The sequence below is a fragment of the Oncorhynchus nerka genome, linkage group LG22 (genome assembly GCF_034236695.1).
Source record: "Oncorhynchus nerka isolate Pitt River linkage group LG22, Oner_Uvic_2.0, whole genome shotgun sequence".
NCBI lineage: Eukaryota > Metazoa > Chordata > Actinopteri > Salmoniformes > Salmonidae > Oncorhynchus > Oncorhynchus nerka.
In genome coordinates this window covers 21,332,349-21,353,396 of record NC_088417.1, presented here as the reverse complement: position 1 = coordinate 21,353,396, position 21,048 = coordinate 21,332,349, and the positions used below count along the sequence as shown (strand labels likewise).

Here is a 21,048-nt window from a genome sequence, read left to right as displayed (position 1 = left end):
TCAGTTCAAGGCCACAACTAGACTTACTGCTAAGGAGAATACTTCCTCTCTCCCCCTCCCTCCTCCTGTGTGTTCACGTATATCAACCACTTCTGAAATATTTGTTGTGTGTATGTGTGTGTGTGTGGATCAAAATGCAGAGCGGAGATGTTGATGACTGACATTTTCTCAGATGATTTATTTATCTACTCTCCTACCTTCTTCCTCCACTAAGCCCCGACTTTTAAACTCCACCATCAACACCCTCAAACAACATCATTATTAAAACAGTAACCCCTGTCAAACAGAATGCTCAACTAAAACAACCTGATATACCCTCAGGGCTCTGCTTCACAAAATAAAGTATGCTCAATAAGTAGGTTTCACATAGATAATGGGGTTACAATTAACTAACTTGTACTGTCAACTTTGAATTCTGACATGGATCTACAGGGGTTGAACCAGTTGCCACACTACAGATCTGTATGCCCTGTAGTGCAGGTTCTCTCTGTCTTTCTCTCTTTAATGTGCATACTTCGAACAAAGCCAAAGCCCTGACACTAAGTCCCTTTAGGCCAGACAGCCGCTAACTGCTCAGGTCTCTCTTTATAATACAGCATATATTATTCATTCCAATCACGCTTTAAAAAGGGATAATCATTTATATGGACTTCTAACACACACACAAGCACGCACTCTTTAAAATCATCTGTCAACTAAGCAGCAATCAGCAGTTGAAACAATATCAAAGTGTTCCCACCACCCCTTGTTTCGGGAAAAAAGCAATGCTTCTACAAGGGATGAGGTTGGAGAAATGGAACCACTCTCAACTTCATAAGCTATGGATGCAAGGACTAATCATTCACAATATCTATTCTGCCCTTGCAAGAGTCCCCTTCTTAAGTTTAGCAGATAGTTGCTGGATAGAGTTGATCTATCGTATTGCATAATGATTTATTACCACCAGTTCGTAGGTACAGTATTAGAAACGGAGTAAAACTGACATAGAAGAAGGAAAAACAACCAGAAGTAAGATGATGTTGATTATTAAAGCTTCATCTTCACTAACAGCACAGCACAGCATGTCATGTATTGTTGTCTCTACCTTCTTGCCCTTTTTGCTGTTGTCTGTGCCCAATAATGTCTGTACCATGGTTTGTGCTGCTACCATTTTGTGCTGCTGCCGTGTTGTGTTTCTACCATGTTGTGTTGCTACCATGATGTGTTGCTACCATGTTGTTGTCATGTTGTGTTGCTACCATGATGTGTTTTCATGTGTTGCTGCCATGATGTGTTGCTACCATGTTGTTGTCATGTTGTGTTGCTACCATGTTGTTGTCATGTTGTGTTGCTACCATGTTGTTGTCATGTTGTGTTGCTACCATGCTGTGTTTTCATGTGGTGCTGCCATGCTATGTTGTTGTCTTATGTCTCTCTTTATGTAGTGTTGTGTTGTCTCTCTTGTCGTGATGTGTGTTTTGTCCTATATTTTTATTTTTAATCCCAGTCCCTGTCCCCGCAGGAGGCCTTTTGCCTTTTGGTAGGCCGACATTGTAAGTAAGAATTTGTTCTCAACTGACTTGCCTAGTTAAATAAAGGTTAAATGTTTTAATTTTTTTTTTTTTTTTACGTATGTTATATTATCATGAACTCAAAAATATGCTGCCGTATGCAATAATAATTCCCCAAACATGGCAAGATCAATTAAATAGAACAGATATCGCCAACCATGCAGCCATCAAGAAAATACTTAAATCTATCACTTAAACGATCATCCATACAGAATAGTTCTTCTCAAATTGACTGCACGGATGGAGTTTGATCATATCTGCAGCTCCACAGAGTGACTTTCACCATTTGCAACGCTAACAAGGATTCTTATTTGACAGAACATAGAAACGTAGGCCTTATCAGTAAGCAGTGCCACACAGAGGACAAAAATTAAATTGACTTTAAAATGAACTCAAACCTACTACAGGGGCCAGAACACTCCCCGCCTAGTATCTGTAAGGATGCCACCATTATCACTAGTACATCACTAGAACATCAATAGAACATCACTAGTACATCAATAGAACATCACTAGAACATCACTAGTACATCACTAGTAGTCTCTGAAACTGGATACAGAAAAGTCTCGCATGACACATCTCTTGCTGTATTGACTTCAACCTTTCTTAATTTCCCACCTCTGCCAGGAAAGGTCTTCACGAAGATGCCCATGGGCCAGTCGTTCCTTTTCACTTGACTGTCTCCCAGCATCACAATGTCTCCCTCCTGAAAGTTGGGCTTCTCTTTCTGCCACTTCCTTTGGTTTTGCAGGGAAGGAAGATGCTCTTTCTTCTAGCGGTGCCAGAAGGTGTTGGCAAGGCTTTGAACTTGCCGTCACTGCCGACTGAAGATATCTTTCTCATTGAATTCACCTTGGGGGGAGGCTGCACCAACCTTTTGGGAGAACAGTTTTGCTGTCATCAAGGAACTAATGGACGAGCACTCACAATGGCTGAGACTTCCGCCATGAATGTAATCAGGACTTCATAAGTCAGCTTGGATGGACCCACCTTCAGCATCATGGACGGCGATCATTCTCTCCCAGCTGCCTCCCATATGAGACGCGTGCGGTGGATTGAAGACCCAAGTACACCCTTTGTCACTCTGGTACTGTTGGACCTTCTTCCCGCTCTAAACAGTCTCCATCTTCAACTCTCTGCAGGCCTCTGGGCCACAGACCCAACTGTTCTCAAAGCGCCCTCAGTGAAGTGGTGTCCTTGATGATGGGCCTGCTCGTGGTGGTGTCAGTAAGAGGTTTGGTTTAATCTTTACCTAGACTTGCTTGGGACAGGTGTCCTGCAATCCTCAGTGGGCCTGAATCGTCAATGTAGGGCAGTTGTTCTTAAACTTTTTCAGCCTGGGACCCAAATGAGAAATTTGGTGTTTTCCTGGGACCCAAGCTTAGGAAAATATGCAACTATACATAAATATCTGTACATTTCATTGCCCTTATGCCTAAAACAAATGCAATATAGACAAAAACAAAGAACAATGGAATTAAATATCCATATAAATATCTATTAATGTTTATTCTCCCCATTAAAAACACTCTTACATATCTGTCTAGGTTGGAACTGTTGCTGTTAAAATACAATAAATCTTTTTCATTCTGAACTGGAATATACGGATTGATCACATCACACAGATGAATAACAGAACACACACACAGGCTTTTTGATAATGCAACCCTAAGTAACAGTACAGATGAAAAATTATACATCTTACTGTAGAAATTATTGTTGAAAGAAAGTCTAGGTTGAAACTGTTGCTGTTAATACAATACATATGTTTTATTCTGAACTGGAATAAACTGATTGATCACATCACACAGATGTAGACCAGAACACACACAGTCCTAATGAGAGCATATCTATTCTGGGCTCTGTTTTTGACAGTGTAACACTGAGGTCATGCTCAGCATTGAAACTGTTTCTGTACTTGTTTTTCAAGTATGTCAGAGTTGAGAACCCTGACTTGCATAGATATGTGGTGCCAAACTGGACCAGAACATCTACTGCTTTCTCAGTCAGGCAGGAGCCTGCTTCCTGCTGCAGATGAGCAACCCAGAACTGTGTGAGTATTTGCCTCAAAAAGCATCTTGCTTCAATCAGTTTATTCCAGTTAAGAATAAAAATTATTATTGTATTTTAACAGCAACAGTTCCAACCCAGACTAATTTTCAACAATAATTTCAGTGGGCCTGATCATTTTTCATCTTCATCTGTACTGTTACTAGGGTCGCACTATCAGTAGCTAGCTGGCTTTGGCAAATGTTAGCTATTAGCTGTGTACAAGGTCAGGGGACTGTTTGAAAGAGAAACTCACATCTACAGTTGAAGTCGGAAGTTTACATACACCTTAGCCAAATACATTATAACTCAGTTTTTCACAATTCCTGACATTTAACCTCTCCTAGGTCAGTTAGGATCACCACTTTATTTTAAGAATGTGAAATGTCAGAATAATAGTACAGAGAATATTTATTTCAGCTTTTATTTCTTTCATCACATTCCCAGTGGGTCAGAAGTTTACATACACCCAATTAGTATTTGGTAGCATTGCCGTTAAATTGTTTAACTTGGGTCAAAAGTTTTGGGTAGCCTTCCACAAGCATCCCACAATACGTTGGGTGAATTTTGGCCCATTCCTCCTGACAGAGCTGGTGTAACTGAGTCAGATTTGTAGGCCTCCTTGCTCACACATGCTTTTTCAGTTCTGCACACAAAGTTTTTATAGGATTGAGGTCAGGGCTTTGTGATGGCCACGCCAATAGCTTGACCCTGTTATGCTTAAGCCATTTTCCCACAACATTGGAAGTATGCTTGGGGTCATTGTCCATTTGGAAGACCCATTTGCGACCAAGCTTTAACTTCCTGACTGATGTTGTTGACTTGAGATGTTGCTTCAATATATCCACATAATTGTTGTTCTTCATTATGCAATCTATTTTGTGAAGTGCACCAGTCCCTCCTGCAGCAAAGCAGCCCCACAACATGATGCTGCTACCCCCATGCTTCAAGGTTGGGATGGTGTTCTTCGGCTTGCAAGCCTCCCCCTTTTACCTCCAAGCATAACAATGGTCATTATGGCCAAACAGTTCTATTTTTGTTTCATCAGACCAGAGGACATTTCTCCAAAAAGTATGATCTTTGTCCCCTTGTGCAGTTGCAAACCGTAGTCTGGCTTTTTTTATGGTGTTTTTAGAGTAGTGGCTTCTTCCCTGCTGAGTGGCTTTTCAGATTATGTTGATTTAGGACTCGTTTTACTGTGGATATAGATACTTGTGTACCTGTTTCTACCAGCATCTTCACAATGTCCTTTGCTGTTGTTCTGGGATTGATTTGCACTTTTCGCACCAAAGTACGTTCATCTCTAGGAGACAGAACGCGCCTCCTTCCTGAGTAGTATGACGGCTGCGTGGTCCAATGGTGTTTATACTTGCGTACTATTGTTTGTACAGGAGTTTTTTGACTTGATTGTAGTGGCTTCCTTTCCTCTTAACCTTAGCCACTGCCCTAGCCTGAAGCGGGGTTTTCGTAAGCATACAGTTCACAGTCAAGGTTTCCAAACAGCCAAAACATTCAATGAAATCCAGGGATATGGTGCAACAAAAAGGTTTATTCTTCTTATATCTAACAAAAAAATGAATATCCAATCAACTTATTAAAGCATAGATTACTTGACATGGAAAATACATAATATGACCTGTTTGTATGGTCAAAAAACTATACCGCTCCCACGTCTAGCAAGGACTCCCCGAAGGCCCAACTTCCTGCCTTTATCCTAACACACTTACCACAATACAATGAATGGGCAAGAGGGGGGGGGGGGGGGGGGGCAAAACTGAGTTACAATAACAACAAATTAATATATCTCAATCAGGTAAATATAAATCATAAATGTACGTACCTAATATTTCATCATGTACATTAATATTTAATATATTTACACAAATGTACATGGAGCTCTGTATGTTCTGTCTTTTATACAAATATGTCCAAATCGTCTCTAACACTATTGTTTGTACAAATGAACGTGGTACCTTCAGGCGTTTGTAAATTGCTCCCAGGGATGAACCAGACTTGTGGAGGTCTACAATGTTTTTTCTGAGGTCTTGGGTGATTTCTTTTGATTTTCCCATGATGGCAAGCAAAGAGGCACTGAGTTTGAAGGTAGGCCTTGAAGTACATCCACAGGTACACCTCCAATTCACTCAAATTATGTCAATTAGCCTATCAGAAGCTTCTAAAGCCATGACATCATTTTCTGGAATTTACCAAGCTTTTTAAAGGCACAGTCAACTTAGTGTATGTAAACCTCCGACCCACTGGATTTGTGGTACAGTGAAATAATCTGTCTGTAAACAATTGTTGGAAAAATTACTTGTGTCATGCACAAAGTAGATGTCCTAACCAACTTGCCAAAACTATAGTTTGTTAACAAGGAATTTGTGGATTGGTTTAAAAACAAGTTTTAATGACTTCAACCTAAGTGTATGTAAACTTCCAACTGTACTACTATAAGAGTTAGTTAGTACTCCCTTATTTCTGCTTATCATCACCTGTTATAAAATGACAACAATGCCTTGCTAGTTGACTTACTTTTCCACTGTCGAAGCACCGTTTCCTGAAGCATTCTGTCCTGTTCTGAAAGAACTCCCTGGGTTTGCCATCAAGCTGTGGATGTTAGGTCGGGGCGTGTCCTTTTATTCATTTGTTCGTTATGAGAGACTCATTACTAAGCACTTCCCCGCACAAAACACATTGTGGGCGATCTTCGTTATAAGTTTGTATGAAAGAGAGAGAAACTCATCATTGTATATGCATTTCATGACAATTGAGCTGAGTCAGAAGTGGTGGCTAGCATGAGTCCATTTGATGACAGCAGTGAGTGATGGCGAGTGGGAATGACAAGTCAGTGGCTGACAGCGCATCATCTGCTGCTGAACGGCAGCTGTGCATCGCAGAGTGATCTTCAAGAAAACGGCACAAAAAAAGATCTGGTAAACCGCAAAGCACACGGGCATCTCCCTCTCATACTCGCGCAGCTGCCAAACCAAGCAGAGACTGTTGCTAAGCAGAGAGCACAGATGCACTTGGCCAAATCCATTCCAGTAATTAATGAAATAATTATACATTTGCTCTGACCCGTCGTGACCCACCGTCCGTGACTCATACTTTAAGAAAGGCTGATGTAAGGACCCTGAAGAGTGGGCTCAGCTTAGGAATGGCTTTACGTTCACTGATGCATTGAAAGGCATTGTGTTGCAGACTGCGGATTAGGATGGTCTTGAGTTGATCCAGATCTTCGGTGGAGCAGGGTTTGTTGCAAATGTGCCATTCTTTGCAGCTGCTGCCTTCCTAACACATGCGCAAGCCTTGTAAACCTCTCAAGGACCTTGGAGTCTAACTTGTTGCTTGAGACAATGGTGGTGTGACAAGCAACTTGGGGGTGAATCTTGTAGTAAGATCCGGGGGTCAACCAAGTCAAAAGGTGCGTGAAAGATTTCTGGCTTTGCTGACCTGAACTAGAAAGCTGGTCCTGTCAACAATGTCCTATGAGTCAGGCTGCTTGCTGGGACTGATCTCGAGACATGATCAGCAGTGTTCTGGTCAGTAGGGACGTGCTTTCACTGCTCTGGGCAAATATATCTCCTAATACATTGCACCCTCTTATTCACATACATGTAGAATGACCTGGAGTCGTTTTGTATGTAACCCAGGACCACTATCAGAGTAGAATGTGACAACATCGAGTTGGATGTCAATCTCATCGCCGATTGCTTCAGCTATTTCCACAGCTAGAACAGCGACGCACAGCTTGAGTCTTGGAACGGGGATCTCAGAACGTGGAGCGAGCTTACCTTTACCAAAGATGAAGCAAACATCCATATTCCCACTGGCATCAGTTGTCTTCAGGTAGGCTACTGCCGCGATGGCGTTTGTGGATGCATCATTGAAGACGCACATCTCTTTTTTGTATGAGAGAGATTGATCTGTACATGGGAGAGATCTTGACCTGCTCAAGCTCCTTCAAAGAGTCTCTCCATACCTTCCATTCCTTGAACTTCACTTCTGGGAGAGGGGCATCTAGTCACAATCCTCCATGGAGAGCTCTCTAAGTAGAGACCTTCCTCGAATGCTTACTGGGGCGGGGAATCAAAGTGGGTCGAACAAGCTGTTGATCGTCAACAAGACTCCACGTCTAGTGTATGGTTTCTCCGCTGAAGACACCTGAAATGTGAAGACATCCTCTGTGACATCCCAGCTCACTCCGAGACTTCTCTGCACGGGAGGAAAGTTGACACAGATCCAGGTGCTTCAGCAAATTGCTTCTACAAATTGACTGCAAGAAGGATGGAGTTTGATAATATCTGCAGCTCTACAGTGACTTTCACCATTTGCAATACTAATAAGGACTCTTCTTTTACAGGATATAGAAACGTATTAGTGAGCAGCAAAAATGAAATTGACCTTCAAATGAACTCAAACCAACTATAGGGCCCAGAAGAATATCAAAATGATATTTTCTAACCAAGTTTTGAGGCTATATAGTGTTTGTTGACATTCACTTTGTTAACAAACAGTAGAGTAAAAAAAGCTTATATTTTGGGTTCTGATGGGGTAAGACAGTTGAACTAAGGTCATGAGGCATTTATGAGATATTCTTCAAGAATCATTTCATTAATTTAAAAAAACTGCAGATTGCCCCTTTAAACACTATAACCAAGGTACTTGCACATATCAACCTACAGAAAGATGGAACATTTGCATACGCACGCACACAAAAGCTGAGGGTCCACTTTGTAAAAGTGTGTATTTCTTATTTTCTACCTTCATCCATCTGATCCCCGGGGAAATATTCCACTGCCTCCTCTTTAATTATGTGTGTGATTAATTATGCATTTTATTATGACTGGTTAATCTGAAGGAGCCTCTCACGCATAATCCCACAGCATTATCAATCAGGTGCCGAGGTAACAGGTTGACTGGGAAAGTAACACACACACATTCCCAGGCCAGCAGCCAACCAACCAACAAGCGCATGCACACACGCACACACACTTCCTGCCTGGATTCCCCTTGACACTGAGTTATACAACCAACAGATTGTTGAGGTCCCGCCCTGTACCGGTGGTGCAGTGGTCTGAGCCAACTCATTAAGAACACAGCTGGCCACTGGGCCTAGGACTGGGACAAACCACAAGGGGACAGACGGGGTGTGTGGGATTTTGTGTGATTGTGTGAACAAAGCGTAGGGAAGATGAGTGCTCGTGTGTGTCACTGTGTGTGTATGTGTGTGCTCACCCAGGTTCCATTTGAGTCCAGTGGTGTGTGTTTTGCATGGTCCTCCTATAGGTATTAGACTGCACCATTCCCCCTCCAGTCCTGTATTCACTCCCAACCTGTGTCTCATGTCCTAAATAAAACACACACACACACACACACACACACACACACACACACACACACACACACACACACACACACACACACACACACACACACACACACACACACACACACACACACACACACACACACACACACACACACACACACACACACACACACACACACACACACACACACACACACACACACACACAGACACACAGAATGAGCTTCCAGAATAACTCTGGATCTAATACTGTCGTAGCGCTGACAATTCCCACCTACAGTCACATCTGATATGATTGGCTCCCTTGATAAAGATGAGCAAAAAATACTCCAATAAACAACACAAATACTGAGCTATATTGTATGCTCAAAGAAATGGGGAAATTATCTTATTTTATACTAATACAATTGCTCAGAGAAAGAGATGTTGTTTAACAAGTAAAACACAATCTTAAAAAGATAGATGTCAAAATGAATGGCACCCCGAACGATTGTTATGAATAAAAATCAAACAGCAATCTGAATTAAAATGAATATCAGTTGAAAGAACTGTATGGTGGCCTTTCATGGCTTCCTGTTTCACTGGGGTATAAAAATGAGGTAACACGCATGTAAAATCCATTTGTCATCCGTAGAGTTGCAAAGGGAGGATATATTACTGGAAACTACAATTAGACACCACCTCCATGCCAATAAGCTATTCGGAAAGGGTTGCCATAAAACAGCTTTATTGAGAGCAAACAACTAATGTAAATGCCTGGAGTTTGCTAAACAGCATTGGCACTTGGACTGGAACCAGGTGCTGTGGTCAGATGACATGAAAATAGAGCTCTTTGGCCAAGCACACAACTTGTTGGTTTGGCCTCGAAAGAAGGATGCATATGCAGACAATAACCTCATATGTACTGTAAAATATGGTGGTGGATCTTTGATGTAACGGAGCTGTTTTGCTTCCACTGGTCCTGGGGACCCCTGCTTAAGATCAACAGCATCATGAACTCTACCAAGTATCAGGACATTTTAACCAAAAACCTGGTTGCCTCTGCCAGGAGGCTGAAACTTGGCCTCAAGTGGCTCTTTCAGCAAGACAATAACCCAAGGCGCACATCAAAATCCACAAAGAAATAGGGTTAGGGTTAGGGTTAATTGACCCAAAATCAACATTTTGCTATGTCCATCTCAGGCTCTGGACTTGTACCCTATTGAAAACCTGTGGTTTGAATTAAAGAAGGCAGTCCATGAGAGCAGATCGAAGGATATCAAGGGTCCGTAAAGATTATGTATGGAGGAAAGATCTAAGATACCTCCCAATGTGTACTTCAATCCCATAAAGAATGACAGAAAAAGGCTAAGTTCTGCTATGCTCACAAGGGGAGGGGGCACAATGCACTGAAAACAGGGGTGCCAATCATTTTGACATGTATCTTTCTTTTTTTTTAAAGATTAATTGTTAAACAAAATATTGTTTTGAGCATACAATATAGCTCAGTATTTATATTATTTATTTTATATAGTCTTTTTTGCATCTTTAACAGGGGTGCCAATAATTTTGGATGTGATGTTACAGTCAGTGCATTCAAGGAAAGTTAGCAGAAGGACCCCAAAGAGAAAAGTTTGAAGCTGAACAACTCTGTCTGAAACGATGACAGGTAAAATGGCGGATATGTTTCCTCCTTGGCGGTGTAAAGACAGTAGCCAGAGGGAGAAAGATAGGGATAGATGGAATGTTCTCAACTCCTAAAGGAAGGAAACTCTGAGAGACAGAATAATCTCCAACTCTTGCTGTTGTGCTAATCTGGCCTCAGGGTGTGTGTGTGTACGCGTGTGTTCTAAGCAGCTTTCTCAGTAGCTTTATGTTGCTTGGTTTATAAATACCAGTGATCATAGAACGCCTCTGAGATATAGAATCCTCACTAATACAACTTTCTCCCACCTGAGATTCAGCCCACACATACTTTACAGAGACATGGAGGGACAACAAAATGTACAGAGAGAGGTGGAGAGAGAGAGACCGTAGCCTCACAGCAATGTACATAAGCAAGAACAAATTCTTATTTACAATGACGGCCAAACCCTAACCCGGACGACGCTGGGCAAATTGTTCACCGCCCTATGGGACTCCCAATCACGTCTGGTTGTGATACAGCCAGGAATCGAACCATGGTCTGTAGTGACGCCTCTAGCACTGAGATGCAGTGCTTCACTCGGGAGCCCAGAAATCTCATGATGGGATTTAATTGAAAAGCCTTTATGAGAGCTGGAATTTTCAAAACTCAATTTGGATTAAGTGCCTTGAAATGTTGCAGTTATTTTTGTCAAGGACATCTCTAGAGTATCTGTATTCTTCATTCCATTGTATTGTTCTATAAAACTTAGAATGTCAAAGTCATCTGTCTATGGGATCTGTCTGCATCTGTCCATGTTCATCCCTTCAGCAGCTGCAGTTCACCACAGTACAATCCTCCATCATGTAAATCACCTCCGCTCCTGACATGCCCTACTAAAAGGTCATTGTAAACAAGCATATACAGTATTTTCGAACCAAATACCTGCAATCTCATTTGTAGAACACACACGCACACACGCATGCAGATACACACACATCTCCCTCTCCTATTACCCTAAATCGTTTGTTGTTATGAGGGTGTCTAATTTGCTTTTCCAAAATTACATCATCTCCAAATCAATCCATTCCCTCCCTCCTTCCCTCTTCTCAGATGATTGAGTTTACTGTGAGGCTGAGCACAGTCATTTCCATCTTTTGCTCTAGCAATACTACAAACATACCCACTTTTTTCACTCCCTCTCCCCCTTCCCCCCCTTTTCCCTCCCCTCTCCATCTTTCTCTCCTCTTCCCCTTGTCTCTCTCTCCCCCTCTCCATATTTCTCTCCTCTTCCCTTGTCTCTCTCTCCCCCCTCTCCATCTTTCTCTCCTCTTCCCTTGTCTCTCTCTCCCCCTCTCCATCTTTCTCTCCTCTTCCCCTTGTCTCTCTCTCCCCCTCTCCATCTTTCTCTCCTCTTCCCTTGTCTCTCTCTCCCCCTCTCCATCTTTCTCTCCTCTTCCCTTGTCTCTCTCTCCCCCTCTCCATCTTTCTCTCCTCTTCCCCTTGTCTCTCTCCCCCTCTCCATCTTTCTCTCCTCTTCCCTTGTCTCTCTCTCCCCCTCTCCATCTTTCTCTCCTCTTCCCCTTGTCTCTCTCCCCCTCTCCATCTTTCTCTCCTCTTCCCTTGTCTCTCTCTCCCCCTCTCCATCTTTCTTTCCTCTTCCCTTGTCTCTCTCTCCCCCTCTCCATCTTTCTTTCCTCTTCCCTTGTCTCTCTCTCCCCCTCTCCATATTTCTCTCCTCTTCCCCTTGTCTCTCTCTCCCTCTCCATCTTTCTCTCCTCTTCCCCTTGTCTCTCTCCCCCTCTCCATATTTCTCTCCTCTTCCCTTGTCTCTCTCTCCCCCTCTCCATCTTTCTCTCCTCTTCCCTTGTCTCTCTCTCCCCCTCTCCATATTTCTCACCTCTTCCCCTTGTCTCTCTCTCCCCCTCCATCTTTCTCTCCTCTTCCCTTGTCTCTCTCTCCCCCTCTCCATATTTCTCACCTCTTCCCATTGTCTCTCTCTCCCCCTCCATCTTTCTCTCCTCTTCCCTTGTCTCTCTCTCCCCCTCCATCTTTCTCTCCTCTTCCCTTGTCTCTCTCTCCCCCTCTCCATATTTCTCACCTCTTCCCTTGTCTCTCTCTCCCCCTCCATCTTTCTCTCCTCTTCCCTTGTCTCGCTCTCCCCCTCTCCATATTTCTCTCCTCTTCCCTTGTCTCTCTCGCCCCCTCTCCATATTTCTCTCCTCTTCCCTTGTCTCTCTCGCCCCCTCTCCATATTTCTCTCCTCTTCCCTTGTCTCTCTCTCCCCCTCTCCATATTTCTCTCCTCTTCCCTTTGTCTCTCTCCTTGTCTCTCCCCCTCTCCATATTTCTCTCCTCTTCCCTTGTCTCTCTCTCCCCCTCTCCATATTTCTCTCCCTCTTCCCTTGTCTCTCTCGCCCCCTCTCCATATTTCTCTCCTCTTCCCTTGTCTCTCTCTCCCCCTCTCCATATTTCTCTCCTTCTTCCCTTGTCTCTCTCGCCCCCTCTCCATATTTCTCTCCTCTCCCCTTGTCTCTCTCTCCCCCTCTCCATATTTCTCTCCTCTTCCCTTGTCTCTCTCTCTCCCCTCTCCATATTTCTCTCCTCTTCCCTTGTCTCTCTCGCCCCCCTCTCCATATTTCTCTCCTCTCCCCCCCCTCTCTCATTTGTCATTATTAAATAGATGTTCTCATTTGCTGCTTCATATGTACATACCTCCAATTAATCTCCTCTGACAGACGTGCGCACACACACACACACACACACACACTTAATCAAGCTGGTTTGTCACTGCAGTCTGGATGTAATGAACTGACTGAACGTACATGGTTAAATTCAAAGATCAACACAACCTTGTCAAGGACCCTTATACCAACATTTGTAACTAAAGTGCTTTGTAGTCCCTTGGGGGGAGGGGGGGGGGGGGGTTAGAATTAGGAGGTTAAGGGAAAATAAGATTTTGGATGGGAATCAATTGTTGGTCCCCAAAAAGTCCTCAAGTATAGTAAAACAAACAGTGGTGTAAAGTACTTAATTAAAAATACTTTAAAGTACTACTTAATCATTTTTTGGGGGTATGTGTATTTTACTTCACTATTTATCATTTTTACTACTTTTACTTTTACTTCACTACATTCCGAAAGAAAATTATGTGCTTTCTACTCCATACATTTTCCCTGACACCCAAAAGTACTTGCTACATTTTGAATGCTTAGCAGGACAGGAAAATGGTCCAATTCACGCACTTATCAAGAGAACATCCCTGTTCAAACTGTCTCTGATCTGGTGTACTCACTAAATACACATGCATAGTTTGTAAAATGTGTCTGCGTGTTGGAGTCTGCCCCTGGCTATCCGTAAATAAAATAAAAAATACAATTTTGCCAACTGGTTTGCTTAATATAAAGAATTTGAAATGATTTATACTTGCAATTACAATTACATTTGATACTTAATTATATTTAAAAGCAAATACTTTTAGACCTTTACTCAAGTAGTATTTTACTGGGTGGCTTTCACTTTTACTTGAGTCATTTTCTATTAAGGTATCTTTACTTTTCCTCAAGTATGACAATTGTGTACTTTTTCCACCACTGAAAACAAACGTGTGTGCGTGCGTATAGTTACCGGTCGTAGCAGGTAGGCCAGACTGCATCCCTGTAGAACCACCAGAGGTAGTTCTGTCATATTGAGGGCGTGGTACAAAGTCTCTACTGAAGCCATGGTCTGGTCAAATCTTCCTGCTAGACCACCCAGAGTCACTATAGTATCCACCTGGGGGAGGAGGGGTGGGGTGGGGGGATTCATTATCATAATCTCCCAATCATGGGTCCACCAGGTGGTACAACTTCAGACCACTTTAGAAAACTTTGGAACATATTACAAACTGTAAGTATGCTATTTATGTCTGGAAGGAGAAACATGTAGCCTTTAGACAGAAAGGTTGAGTTCTTTTCAGCACTTGAAACATCCGGAGAGCCATCGTAATAACTATAATTTACCCAAACCTCTCTCTCTCCCTCTTTTCTTCTGACCTCATACCCATCTCTCCCAATGTACCCCCGCTCTCCTTTACTCCCTCCTCCTCCTCTCTCTACTTTACCAGTCTCTCTCTTCAGTCTAGCTCTCTCCCTCTGTGTCTCGCCCACCATATCTTTCACTCTCTCCCCAAGAGTGTTCTAAGGACACAATGTCGCAGAGAGTTTGGAGAGTTCATGGTGTGCAACCATTTTACATTGAGGAAATAAAGATAGTGTACTAGTTGGTTTGCTCTCGGTGGAATTGCACTCCGTATAGCACTGCATAAGCACAAACACTTGCATACTGTCTGACACGCCACGGCACTTGGACCCTAGTTAAGATATGATAATGACTTGGAGACAGTGATCGTCTTAATTTACATCTTCTAAACTGATTTAGAAATGTGCTTATTGAGGTTAAATCCACATCTGTCAAACACCCACATACACACAACAGAGGACAGCTTTAGAAAAACCCTTTCTCTTATTAGGCTGCACACACAAACACACCCACGCATGAATAAACACCGAACTGCTTTAGAAAATAATTTGTCTTATCATCTGAATGACAGCGTTCTGTAAACAAGCGTTGCCAAGCTACGGTCCTTGGAGACAGAGAGAGATTATAAAACAGAAAGAAAGTATTATGTTAAATCTTTACTTTGCAACTTCAGCACCTTTAACCACAGTCTAGAACAAGACAAATAAATAAACTTCTGCCAGGACAGACAGACAACATAAAGGGAAACAGGACAAACCAATGGAATAGCCTATATTACACAACTTATGTAACTACCTAAGAAGCCTGGTCCCAGATCTGTATGTGCTTTAGCCAACCCCTTTGACTGTTAGGGCTGTGACCATACCAGCATCTGACTGTTGTCGTTAAGTTTGTGACAATACCATTATCTGACTGTTGTTGTTAACTCTGTAACGATACCAGTATCTGACAGTTGCGTCAGGGCTGTGACAATACAAATATACGACCGTTGTCGTGAGGGCTGAGACAATACAAGTATATGGCTTTTGTCGTAAGGCCTGTGACAATATAAGTACAGGTGAAGTCGGAAGTTTACGTACACCTTAGCCAAATATATTTAAACTCAGTTTTTCACAATTCCTGAAATTTAATCCTAGTAAAAATTCCCTCTCTTAGGATCACCACTTTATTTTAAGAATGTGAAATGTCAGAATAATAGTACAGAGAATGATTTATTTCAGCTGATTTCAGCAATAAGTTGAGGGAATTTTGGCCCATTCCTCAAGACAGAGCTGGTGTAACTGAGTCAGGTTTGTAGGCCTCATTGCTCGCACATGCTTTTTCAGTTCTGTCCACACATTTTCTATCGGATTGAGGTCAGGGCGTTGTGATGGCCACTCCAATATCTTGACCATTTTGTCCTTAAAGCCATTTTTGCCACAACTTTGGAAGTATGCTTGGGGTCATTGTCCATTTGGAAGACCCATTTGCGACCAAGCTTTAACTTCCTGACTGATGTCTTGAGATGTTCCTTCAATATATCCACATAATTTTCCTTCCTCAAGATGCCAAGTGCACCAGTCCCTCCTGCAGCAAAGCAGCCCCACAACATGATGCTGCCACCACCGTGCTTCACTGTTGGGATGGTGTTCTGCGGCTTGCAAGCCTCCCCCTTTTACCTCCAAAACATAACAATAGTCATTATGGCCAAACAGTTCTATTTTTGTTTCATCAGACCAGAGGACATTTCTCCAAAAAGTATGATCTTTGTCCCCTTGTGCAGTTGCAAACCGTAGTCTGACTTTTTATGGTGGTTTTGGAGCAGTGGCATCGTTCTTGCTCAGTGTCCTTTCAGGTTATGTCGATTATAGGACTCTATAGGTATCTATATTCTGTGGATATAGATACTTTTGTACCTGTTTCCTCCAGTATCTTCACAAGGTCCTTTACTGTTGTTCTGGGATTGATTTTCACTTTTCGCACCAAATTACGTTCATCTCTAGGAGACAGAACGTGTCTCCTTCCTGAGTGGTATGGCGGGCTGCGTGGTCCCATGGTGTTTATACTTGCGTACTATTGTATTTAGAGATGAACGTGGTACCTTCAGGCGTTTGGAAATAGCTCCCAAGGATAAACCAGACTTGTGGAGGTCTACAATTGTTTTCTGAGGTCTTGGGTGATTTCTTTTGATTTTCCTATGATTTCAAGCAAAGGGGCACTAGGTTTGAAGGTAGGACTTGAAATACATCCACAGGTACACCTCCAATTGACTCAAATGATGTCAATTTGCCTATCAGAAGCTTCTATAGCCATGACATAATTTTCTGGAATTTTCCAAAGGCACAGTCAACTTAGTGTATGTAAACTTCTGACCCACTGGAATTGTGATACAGTGAATTATAAGTGAAATAATCTGTCTGTAAACAATTGTTGGGAAAATGACTTGTGTCATGCACAAAGTAGATGTCCTAACCAACTTGTCAAAACTAAAGTTTGTTGACAAGAAATTGTTGAAAACAAGTTTGAATGACTCCAACCTAAGTGTATGTAAACTTCCGACTTCAACTGTATATGACTGGGGCTGTGAAAATACAAGTATATGACTGTTGTCATCAGGGCTGTAACAATACAAGTATATGACTGTTGTCGTCAGGGCTGTAACAATACAAGTATATGACTGATGTCGTCAGGGCTGTAACAATACAAGTATATGACTGATGTCGTCAGGGCTGTAACAATACAAGTATATGACTGTTGTCGTCAGGGCTGTAACAATACAAGTATATGACTGTTGTCATCAGGGCTGTAACAATACAAGTATATGACTGTTGTCGTCTGGGCTGTAACAATACAAGTATATGACTATTGTCGTCAGGGCTGTAACAATACAAGTATATGACTATTGTCGTCAGGGCTGTGACAATACAAGTATATGACTATTGTCGTCAGGGCTGTAACAATACAAGTATATGACTGTTGTCGTCAGGGCTGTAACAGTACAAGTATATGACTGATGTCGTCAGGGCTGTAACAATACAAGTATATGACTGTTGTCGTCAGGGCTGTAACAATACAAGTATATGACTGTTGTCGTCAGGGCTGTGACAATACAAGTATATGACTATTGTCGTCAGGGCTGTAACAATACAAGTATATGACTATTGTCATCAGGGCTGTAACAATACAAGTATATGACTATTGTCGTCAGGGCTGTAACAATACAAGTATATGACTGTTGTCGTCAGGGCTGTAACAATACAAGTATATGACTGTTGTCGTCAGGGCTGTAACAGTACAAGTATATGACTGTTGTCATCAGGGCTGTAACAATACAAGTATATGACTGTTGTCGTCAGGGCTGTGACAATACAAGTATATGACTATTGTCGTCAGGGCTGTGACAATACAAGTATATGACTGTTGTCATCAGGGCTGTAACAATACAAGTATATGACTGTTGTCGTCAGGGCAGTGACAATACAAGTATATGACTGTTGTCGTCAGGGCTGTGACAATACAAGTATATGACTGTTGTCATCAGGGCTGTAACAATACAAGTATATGACTGTTGTCGTCAGGGCTGTGACAATACAAGTATATGACTGTTGTCGTCAGGGCTGTGACAATACAAGTATATGACTGTTGTCGTCAGGGCTGTGACAATACAAGTATATGACTGTTGTCGTCAGGGCTGTGACAATACAAGTATATGACTGTTGTCGTCAGGACTGTGACAATACAAGTATATGACTATTGTCGTCAGGGCTGTGACAATACAAGTATATGACTGTTGTCGTCAGGGCTGTGACAATACAAGTATATGACTGTTGTCATCAGGGCTGTAACAATACAAGTATATGACTATTGTCGTCAGGGCTGTGACAATACAAGTATATGACTGTTGTCGTCAGGGCTGTAACAGTACAAGTATATGACTGTTGTCGTCAGGGCTGTGACAATACAAGTATATGACTATTGTCGTCAGGGCTGTGACAATACAAGTATATGACTGTTGTCATCAGGGCTGTAACAATACAAGTATATGACTGTTGTCGTCAGGGCTGTGACAATACAAGTATATGACTGTTGTCATCAGGGCTGTAACAATACAAGTATATGACTGTTGTCGTCAAGGCTGTGACAATACAAGTATATGACTATTGTCGTCAGGGCTGTGACAATACAAGTATATGACTGTTGTCATCAGGGCTGTAACAATACAAGTATATGACTGTTGTCGTCAGGGCTGTGACAATACAAGTATATGACTGTTGTCATCAGGGCTGTGACAATAGAAGTATATGACTGTTGTCGTCAGGACTGTGACAATACAAGTATATGACTGTTGTCGTCAGGGCTGTGACAATACAAGTATATAACTGTTGTCATCAGGGCTGTAACAATACAAGTATATGAATGTTGTCGTCAGGGCTGTGACAATACAAGTATATGGCTATTGTCGTCAGGGCTGTGACAATACAAGTATATGACTGTTGTCATCAGGGCTGTAACAATACAAGTATATGACTGTTGTCGTCAGGGCTGTGACAATACAAGTATATGACTGTTGTCATCAGGGCTGTGACAATAGAAGTATATGACTGTTGTCGTCAGGACTGTGACAATACAAGTATATGACTGTTGTCGTCAGGACTGTGACAATACAAGTATATGACTGTTGTCGTCAGGGCTGTGACAATACAAGTATATGACTATTGTCGTCAGGGCTGTGACAATACAAGTATATGACTGTTGTCGTCAGGACTGTGACAATACAAGTATATGACTATTGTCGTCAGGGCTGTGACAATACAAGTATATGACTGTTGTCGTCAGGGCTGTGACAATACAAGTATATGACTATTGTCGTCAGGGCTGTGACAATACAAGTATATGACTGTTGTCGTCAGGGCTGTGACAATACAAGTATATGACTGTTGTCGTCAGGGCTGTGACAATACAAGTATATGACTGTTGTCGTCAGGGCTGTAACAATACAAGTATATCACTATTGTCGTCGGGGCTGTAACAATACAAGTATATGACTGTTGTCGTCAGGGCTGTAACAATACAAGTATATGACTGTTGTCATCAGGGCTGTAACAATACAAGTATATGACTGTTGTCGTCAGGGCTGTGACAATACAAGTATATGACTATTGTCGTCAGGGCTGTAACAATACAAGTATATGACTGTTGTCATCAGGGCTGTAACAATACAAGTATATGACTGTTGTCGTCAGGGCTGTGACAATACAAGTATATGACTATTGTCGTCAGGGCTGTAACAATACAAGTATATGACTGTTGTCGTCAGGGCTGTGACAATACAAGTATATGACTGTTGTCGTCAGGGCTGTAACAATACAAGTATATGACTGTTGTCGTCAGGGCAGTGACAATACAAGTATATGACTGTTGTCATCAGGGCTGTAACAATACAAGTATATGACTATTGTCGTCAGGGCTGTAACAATACAAGTATATGACTATTGTCGTCAGGGCTGTAACAATACAAGTATATGACTGTTGTCGTCAGGACAGTGACAATACAAGTATATGACTGTTGTCATCAGGGCTGTAACAGTACAAGTATATGACTGTTGTCATCAGGGCTGTAACAATACAAGTATATGACTGTTGTCATCAGGGCTGTAACAATACAAGTATATGACTATTGTCGTCAGGGCTGTAACAATACAAGTATATGACTGTTGTCATCAGGGCTGTAACAATACAAGTATATGACTGTTGTTGTCAGGGCTGTAACAATACAAGTATATGACTGTTGTCGTCAGGGCTGTAACAATACAAGTATATGACTGTTGTCGTCAGGGCTGTAACAATACAAGTATATGACTGTTGTCGTCAGGGCAGTGACAATACAAGTATATGACTGTTGTCGTCAGGGCTGTGACAATACAAGTACATGACTGTTGTCGTCAGGGCTGTGACAATACAAGTATATGACTGTTGTCGTCAGGGCTGTAACAGTACAAGTATATGACTGTTGTCATCAGGGCTGTAACAATACAAGTATATGACTGTTGTCGTCAGGGCTGTAACAATACAAGTATATGACTGTTGTCGTCAGGGCTGTAACAATACAAGTATATGACTGTTGTCGTCAGGGCTGTAACAATACAAGTATATGACTATTGTCGTCAGGGCTGTAACAATACAAGTATATGACTATTGTCGTCAGGGCTGTAACAATACAAGTATATGACTGTTGTCGTCAGGGCTGTAACAATACAAGTATATGACTGTTGTCGTCAGGGCTGTAACAATACAAGTATATGACTGTTGTCGTCAGGGCAGTGACAATACAAGTATATGACTGTTGTCGTCAGGGCTGTGACAATACAAGTACATGACTATTGTCGTCAGGGCTGTAACAATACAAGTATATGACTGTTGTCGTCAGGGCTGTGACAATACAAGTACATGACTATTGTCGTCAGGGCAGTGACAATACAAGTATATGACTGTTGTCGTCAGGGCTGTGACAATACA

At 42.1% G+C, this 21,048-nt stretch overlaps 1 protein-coding gene across 5 annotated transcripts in view; it reads right to left on the bottom strand.

The window, feature by feature from the left end:
* tpk1 (thiamin pyrophosphokinase 1) overlaps positions 1-21,048 on the bottom strand; it is a 74,373-nt gene that overhangs the window by 7,440 nt on the left and 45,885 nt on the right. For 3 of the 5 annotated variants that reach the window (XM_029648371.2, XM_029648375.2, XM_029648373.2), the window contains 2 exons: positions 14,161-14,307; positions 8,838-8,949 (listed from right to left, as the gene is read on the bottom strand). In XM_029648371.2, the coding sequence (XP_029504231.1) occupies positions 8,838-8,949; positions 14,161-14,307 (259 nt within the window). The remainder of the gene's footprint in view (positions 1-8,837; positions 8,950-14,160; positions 14,308-21,048) is intronic. The other 2 variants (XM_029648376.2, XM_029648377.2) reach the window with 2 other exon arrangements.